Source organism: Oratosquilla oratoria, chromosome 11 (genome assembly GCF_046742065.1).
Source record: "Oratosquilla oratoria isolate Oo_2021 chromosome 11, ASM4674206v1, whole genome shotgun sequence".
Taxonomy (NCBI): domain Eukaryota; kingdom Metazoa; phylum Arthropoda; class Malacostraca; order Stomatopoda; family Squillidae; genus Oratosquilla; species Oratosquilla oratoria.
The window spans coordinates 13,083,023-13,091,489 of NC_134787.1; the positions used below are offsets into that span (position 1 = coordinate 13,083,023).

An 8,467-nucleotide genomic window follows, 5' to 3' on the forward strand; every position below is an offset into this window, starting at 1 on the left:
TCTGATTCAATTGAGAATTGTGACGTACAGTTCAATGGTCTCTCTTTCTCTCTCTCTCTCTCTCTCTCTCTCTCTCTCTCTCTCTCTCTCTCTCTCTCTCTGTGTGTGTGTGTGTGTGTGTGTGTGTGTGTGTGTTTTACTAAGCACTGGGAAAGTGCTCGTGCATATTTGGTCAGATCTGCCTTCCATGTTCATTCACCGGACTGGCTCTTCCTCATTCGCCGACTTGGACGAAGTTGTCAGGATGCGTCGACTTTACCGTGCCAAAAATTCCGTTCTCCAAATTTTCCTGCGACTAAGGACGCTCTTCATTTGCTGCTCAAGAGGAACACCCGAAGAAGATCCCCCCGAAGTTCCTCCAGTAAAAACTGCCGAAGTGAAGAACACCGAGGATCTGCAAGTAAATCCTCAAGAAAATGGCTCTACTTCGGTGACCTTCGCGGAGACAAGGAGTTCTTCCTTCAGCGACAACTACACCGTCAATTCCCTCCTCGCCGAAGGAGGCTTTGCAAAGACGGTTCTGGTCACAAACGTCACCTCGGGTCTCACAAGCGTGGCCAAGATCCCCACACGGAGGGACGACTGCGCCATCGAGACTTCCAAGGAGACTGAAGCTCTCAGTGCCCTTTCCCACCCCAATATCGTCCGTCTAGTCGACATCGCGACGGACGGGGTCTGTGACATCGTTGTGACGGAGTACTGCCCCGGCGGGACGCTATGCCACGCCCTGGAAAGACATCTGGAGACACCTTCTCGGTCGTGGGGCAATCGGATCGTCTACTACTTCAGACAGCTGGTGTCTGCCATCTCCTTCATGCATGAGAATAACTTCGTCCACCTCGACTTGAAGAGCGAGAACATGGTCCTTGACGCCAAAAAGAGAATCGTGAAAGTGATCGACTTTGGCCTGTCAGCCAGAACGTCAACGGTCTATGGCCGAGACATGAATGGTAGCCAGGGTACCCCATGGTATGTTGCTCCCGAGGTATTGGACAAGGCCCAGCACCCTTACGCAGGAGGAAAGGTCGATGTGTGGGCCTTGGGATGTGTCCTGTACGAGTTGTGTGAGGGTCACCTGCCTTACTTTGAGCCCTGGATAAATGACCTCCTCCTCAAGCACCAGATGACGTACTACCTGAGGTGCTGCGCAGGCGGAGGACCTGCCCTCAAGACCGTGCTGCCAGGAGTCTTCAGCAAAGCCCACGAGCAGGCTCTTCCGAACGTCTTGCGCGGAATGCTCGACCCCAATCCAGAGAAGAGGGTCACCATTTGGCAGGTGCGCCAAGTTAGACTCCCAAGGAGGAGGAAAGGGGAAGAAAAATGAAAAGTTTCCTTAGTAAACGATGTCGGTTGAGAGTATTGCATCTCTGCACATTTTGAAGTAAAAAGTATAATAATAAAATAAAAATAGATAATATAAGAAAAAAAAAAACTCCCCTCAGCTGAATAAAGTAATCTTCAGATGTAACTAGGGGTAGGAGGAAGCACATTACTAATAATATAACACAGCTTTGAGAAATGGTAAATCCTATCCTTTCAGTACTGGTAAGTACTTATCATTATCACGGTTTCCGCCATTTCTTTTTGTATATGGTCATGCTATAAAAACAAAGCGTTTTGCAGCAACTGAGAGGGCTTTGATCTGCCAGTTGTTTCTCACTTGACACTTCGTGAGAGTGGGTTGGTGACTGGTAGATATGAGTGTGAGAAACTAGTACATAAAGTTGATAAACTGAAATTGAACGATCAGGTAGGATCACTCGAGATTTTCAGTATGTTAGTCAAGACAGTTATCTGAATATACCCTGGAATTTAAAGGTTGTTATGAATTTGTTCCATATATAACCTGGTTGGTGTTAATACTCGTATACTCATGGACTGAAGTTTTGAAGCTCATGATTCAGACAGTACCTCAATGCAAAGACATAATTTGTTGAATGTGTGTGTATATGTCATATATTACCCATAAATTGGGTCATAGGTGAGCTCTGACCTCTCATTCAGGAAGATAATAAGAGTCGATCACAAATCCAACACGTGATCCGTGATGATGATGGAAAGTCACATCCATTTCCTCCAACCCAAAGTATTCTATTTATAGTCACTCGTTTTTTATTTTTTAGATCGATTCCGCATTAAAGAAAATGAGAAATGAAAGCATGAACTGTAGTTTCGACAAGTAGAATGTAAAATATCTCAATTCAACATGTAGCATAATTTATGTTCATGAAAGCATCCATTAACATATACTGGCATTGAAGAAGTGCACGGTACTTTTCATTTCAATCCAATTCATCTGTATTACCTATCGTTACATACATTATATAAAAAAGGCAACCCCCTCAGGCCTATCATCTCCAATAGTAATTCATGCACCAGCAATGTATCAAAATGAATCACATGGAATATGTCACATATTGTGGGAAGTTTCTCAAACTCTCATATTAAAACACTCGCCGTGTTCCTTCATGCCAGGCAAAAAGAAAACATAATGGATTGGGATAATACCGCTATCATATTCAAATCCCATTGTAGCTTTACTCAGTTTACTTAGAATTTAAAGGGCCTTCCTCATAGCTGTGGTGGTCCACCGCTACTTCCAGCCCTGGGGGTCTTGTTTTTGCAAGTTAATCTGGTCTGATATGGAGTTTCAGGCTGCCCTGCATTGAGCTGTATACCCAGGTACAGGAGGCTCGTCTGGCAATGTCTTCATAAATTTGTCTAGGTGTAATTTGAATTTGGTGACTGGGCAGTTCTTGATCTCTGATATGTTTTGGTAGTACGTTGAAGATTGTTGGGCCATTGTGAGTGAAACTGGAGACAAAAAGGGTTTCTTTGTTTACATATTTTACATCTGCCATTTCGAATGACCTCTGTAGACCTACCTCGTCCTTTGGTGGTTGTTTATTTTGTTTTGTTTTTTCTCCAATTTCCACTATACACCACCTAGCTGACTGTAACACTGTTTTCCTCAAATTCCTTTTGGTTATCCTCAACTATTGCTTAACATATGGTTCAATATTCTTTTGTTTTTGTTTTTTCTATTTTTTCCTCTACGTTTTTTCGTTTTATTCAAATTACTGTTTTCCTTGCCACACTTTTGTTTTCCTCGACGTTCGTTTGTTTTTCCGGTCATTCTTTTGTTTTCATCGAATTTCTTTTGTTTTCCTATTTAGTCAGCAGTTTTTTGTAACAGAGTTTCTAGGAACTGTTCCTATCGCGCCTTAATTCGTCTATTGCCGAGTTGATGGGATCCCAGGTAGTTTATCTTCTCGTAGACGTCTCTTGAGACGACAGCTTTGTCCGTCGAGGGAAATCATTAATGTGTTGACTATGTGGTCTATTGTCGTGTTAATTGTGTCGTCTATTGTTACATTAATTACGTCGACGGTCTGTGGTCATGGTTACTTCTCAGCCAGTGCCATGGCGAGTCACGTGTCAAACGTGCACCCTCTCTCCCTTGCCTGTTCTCGTTATGTGTATAAACGTTTTGTTCAGTAATTCTGTGTCATAGGCCAGAAATGCTGTGCGCCCTGTAAGTATGGGTGTACATGTATTCATTTTCTTATTTCTTTACTCGTATGTGTATTATTTCATTCATTTATTCATTAGTTATAGTTGATTTATTCATTTATTTATTTATCTATTTATTCATGGTCTCTCTATTCACTCGTTTATGTAATTATATATTTATCTATATGATTATTTACTTGTTTATGAACTTATTTACTTATCTATCCAAAAGTTGAACCCTTCTTTGACTGCGTTAGTACAGTAACACATTTCATACGTTCTCTCGTAGCAGTCGTCAGTCGATCTTATTCAAACGAGGATCAGGTCCTCAAGACACATAACCAAGGATGACGGTTTCCCATGCTGTAGGGACAACTAAAGAGACATTCTTTACACCCATGTTTCTTTGTTATAGTTTCCTTATGACACCTTCGTTGTCTGTTGCTGTTTGTTGTTGCCGCTGTCGTATGCCAATTCATGTTACCAGTACGTATATCCCGGGGGTCTAGATTCGTTATCACATCAATCTGTCTTGGAGGTTGACTTAACCTCCCTCCTTTTGCTACACTTGGGTTACATATTACAATGATAGAATGTGCCAAGAACAGGAGATAAAATGTCTGCAGAGAGGTGTTACAGGAAACGAAGAAGAGATTACTTCTGCAATTGAGAATTGTGACATACAGTTAAATGGAAAATAGTTTCTCTCTCTCTCTCTCTCTCTCTCTCTCTCTCTCTCTCTCTCTCTCTCTCTCTCTCTGTGTGTGTGTGTGTATGTGTATGTGTGTGTGTGTGTGTGTGTGTGTGTGTGTGTGTGTGTGTGTGTGTTACAAAGTACTTGGTAAGTGCTTGTGCATATTTGGCTAAATCTGACCTCCATGTTCTACCACCGGACTGGCTCTCCCTCCTTCGCCGACTTGGACGAAGTTGTGAAGATGCGTCGACTTTACCGTGCCAAAATTTCCGCTCTTGAATTCTTCCTGCGACTAAGGACGCTCCTGACTTGCTGCGCAAGAGGAACACCCGAAGAATATATTCAAAAAGGAAAATCATGCAAGGATCCCCCCGAAGTTTCTCCAGTTAAAACTGCCGAAGTGAAGAACACCGAGGATCATCAAGTAAATCCTCAAGAAAATGGCAGCCCATCTTCAGGAGAACAGAAGAGGAAGGAACCAGGAGGAAATAAGTCCTCGATAAAGGACAAAACATGCAATGGCTCTTTATCGAGCTCTACTTCGGTAAGAAGTTCTTCCTTCAGTGACAAGTACACCGTCAAATCCCTCCTCGCCGAAGGAGGCTTCGCGAAGACGGTTCTGGTCACCAACGTTACCTCGGGTCTCACAAGCGTGGCCAAGATCCCCACCCGGAGGGACGACTGCGCCATCGAGACTTCCAAGGAGACTGAAGCTCTCGCGGCCCTCAGCCACCCCAACATCGTCCGTTTAGTCGACATCGCGACGGACGGGGTGTGCGACATCGTTGTGACGGAGTACTGCCCCGGCGGGACGCTATGCCACGCCCTGGAAAGACATCTGACGACACCTTCTCGTTCGTGGGGCAATCGGATCGTCTACTACTTCAGGCAGCTAGTGTCTGCCATCTCCTTCATGCATGAGAACAACTTCGTCCACCTGGACTTGAAGAGCGAGAACATGGTCCTTGACGCCAAAAAGAGAATCGTGAAAGTCATCGACTTTGGCCTGTCAGTGAGGACGTCGACGGTGTATGGGCTAGAGTTGAATGGTAGCCAGGGTACCCCATGGTATGTTGCTCCCGAGGTATTGGACAAGGCCCAGCACCCTTACGCAGGAGGAAAGGTCGATGTGTGGGCCTTGGGATGTGTTTTGTACGAACTGTGTGAGGGCCACCTGCCTTACTTTGAGCCCTGGATAAATGACCTCCTCCTCAAGCACCAGATGACATACTACCTGAGGTGCTGCGCAGGCGGAGGACCTGCCCTCACGACCGTGATGCCAGGAGTCTTCAGCAAAGCCCAAGAGCAGGCTCTTCTGAACGTCTTGCGCGGAATGCTCGACCCCAAACCAGAGACCAGGGTCACCATTTGGCAGGTGAGGCAAGTAAGACTCCCATGGAGGAGGAAAGGGGAAGAAAAATGAAAAGTTTCCTTTGTAGACGATGGCGGTTGAGAATATTGCAACTCTGCACACTTTAAAGTAGAAAGAATAATAATGAAATAAAAAAATAAAAAATAGAAAAAAAACTCCCCTCAGCTGAATAAAGTAATCATCAGATGTAACTAGGGGTAGGAGGAAGCACATTACTAATAATATAACACAGCTTTGAATAATGTAAATCCTATCCCTTCAGTACTGGTAAGTACTTATCATTATCACGGTTTCCGCCATTTCTTTTTGTATATGGTCATGCTATAATAACAAAGCGTTTTGCAGCAACTGACAGCCTGCTTTTGTGTTAATACTCGTATACTCTTGCACTGAAGTTCTGAAGCTCATGATTCAGGCAGTACCTCAATGCAAAGACATAATTTGTTGAGTGTGTGTGTATATGTCATGTATTACCTATAAATTGGGTCATAGGTGAGCTCTGACCTATCTTTCGGGAAGATAATAACAGTCGATCACAAATGCAACACGTAATCCGTGATGATGATGGAAAGTCACTTCCACTTCCTCCAACCTAAAGTATTTTATCTATAGTCACCCGTTTTTCATTTTTTTTTTTAGATTGATTCAGCATTAAAGAAAATGAAAAGGGAAAACTTGAACTGTAGTTTCGACAAGTAGAATCTTAAGTATCTAAATTCAACATGTAGCATATTTTATGTTCATGAAAGCATCCATTAACATATACTGGTATTGAAGAAGTGTACATTGCTCTTCATTTCAATCCAATTCATCTGTATTACCTATCGCTACATAAGTTACATAAAAAGGCACCCCTCTCACGCCTAACATCTCCAATAGGAATTGATGCACCAGCAAGGTATCAAAATGGCTCACAGGGATTTTGTAGCCCTTTGTGGGAAGTTTCTCAAACTCTCATATTAAAACACTCGCCGTGTTCCTTCATGCCAGCCAAAAAGACCACAGAATGGATTGGGATAATACCGCTATCATATTCAAATCCCATTGTAGGTTTACTTACTTAGTTTACTTAGTAAAATTTAGAGGGTCTTCCTTATAGCTGTTGTGGTCCACCGCTACTACCTGCCCTGGAGTCTTCTTTTTGCAAGTCAATCTGGTCTGATATGGAGTTTGAGGCTGCCCTGCATTGAGCTGTATACCCAGGTACAGGAGGCTCGTCTGGCAGTGTCTTCAGAAATTTGTCTAGGTGTAATTTGAATTTGGTGACTGGGCAGTTCTTGATCTCTCTGATATATTTGGGTAGTATGTTGAAGATTGTGGGGCCATTGTGAGTGAAACTGGAGGCCAAAAGGGTCCTGATTCTAACTGGGGCAGATGTAGGCAGTGGTTTGTTCTCACACATGCGACCGTTTCTTGTATTATGTGTCTCTTGCATAGACGATGCAGTTGAGTCAGGTACCTGTGTCTCCAGTATTTTCCACACATTTATGGCCCAATATCTCGTCTTCTTCGTTGTGAGTATAGGCCTAGTTTTTTCAGGCAATCCTAATAATTGAGGCCCTGTATGCCTTTGATTTGCCTGGTGAAGTGTTTTTGGACAGTCTCTAGTCTGCCCTTTTGTGTGGTGACCAGAGTTGGCTACAGTAGTCGAGTACTGGTTGTATAAGTTCCTTCCAAAGTGATAACATTAAATGTTCCTCTCTTGAATTGAAGGTCCAAAGTACCCATCCAACCATTTGTCTGGCTTTACTAGTAGTTTTGTAGATGTAGTATTTGCGGCATCTTCAATGAGGTGATTTTTTTTTATTATCCCCATAAGATGTGTTGTTCTGGTTCTTTGTGATTTCTGTGGTGTTGTGTAATTTAGTTGTGCCTTTTTGTATATGAACGTTTAATTCAGTTTGGTGACGCCCGCAGTGAGTTTGGGCACAAAATAGGATGGTAGTTTGGGCAGCCCTTTCCCTCTCTTCAGCCGCGATCGTCTCTCGGGCCGTGGTTCACAAAATTATGGCATGGCTTAGGGTGGTTATGCTTGCAGCCTTTACCGCAAATACCGTGTTTGCATATTCCATTCCTGTAGTATCGGCAGATCCGAACATTGCCTGTTCTTGAGCCTGTAGGGTAGAGACTTGTATTGGCTTGTTTAATGACTGCAGATTTGGTTACAGGTGGAACAGTGTGATCTTGGGGCTGGTCAAATTGTGGAGCTGAATTTGAATTTGTGGCGGTGTCAACTTCTGGGTTTTTATTCAATGTTGGTGTTTCTGCTGGGATTGAATCCGATTTAGTTGTGGCTTTTTTGTAGGAATGCTGTGTTCCTTGATGGTCTGTTCCCTGGTTGCTTTCTGATGGACTTCGTCTTGGTGTTGCCTGTTCATCTATTGCTTTTTGTGCCTCTTTTGCTACCTTTTCCAACATTCATCCAATTATTTGGATTTGTAGCATTTTTCACTGGTATATTTCCTGATGGTTTTCAGTAGACACATAAGATTGTATAGCGGGAGTTTTGAACAGTAGTAGTGAATCCATTCTTTGCACTCGCCACACTGAATAGAATGGGTCATGTCATCATCTTTGCTACAGGCAGCACACGTGTTTGTCTGGGGCGAGCTGGTGTCTTTGTTTACATATTTCACATCCGCCATTTTGATTGACCTCTGTAGACCTACCTCGTCGTTTGGTGGTTGTTTAATTTATTTTATTTTTTTCTCCAATTTGCACTATACACCACCTAGCTGATTGTAACACTGTGATCCTGTGGTGTTTATTGTGTATACTATGTAGGTTTCATGTTGGTTAAGGGCCTACGCACTATGAGAAAAAGTAGATAAACACGGAGCTCTCCCGCACGCACGCACGCGGTCTTCCTTTGATTTGTCGTAGGAAAA

At 43.3% G+C, this 8,467-nt stretch overlaps 1 protein-coding gene across 1 annotated transcript; it reads left to right on the forward strand.

Moving 5' to 3' along the window:
• The first annotated feature begins 244 nt into the window (after positions 1-244).
• On the forward strand, positions 245-1,324 carry LOC143029961 (uncharacterized). The gene has a single exon (XM_076193173.1). The coding sequence runs from the start codon at positions 245-247 to the stop codon at positions 1,322-1,324; it is 1,080 nt and encodes a 359-aa protein (XP_076049288.1).
• The last annotated feature ends 7,143 nt before the right edge of the window (positions 1,325-8,467 follow it).

What these genes read in the sequence shown, in the direction of transcription:
- LOC143029961 (XM_076193173.1), top strand. Translation starts at nt 245, where the DNA reads ATGCGTCGACTTTACCGTGCCAAAAATTCCGTTCTCCAAATTTTCCTG.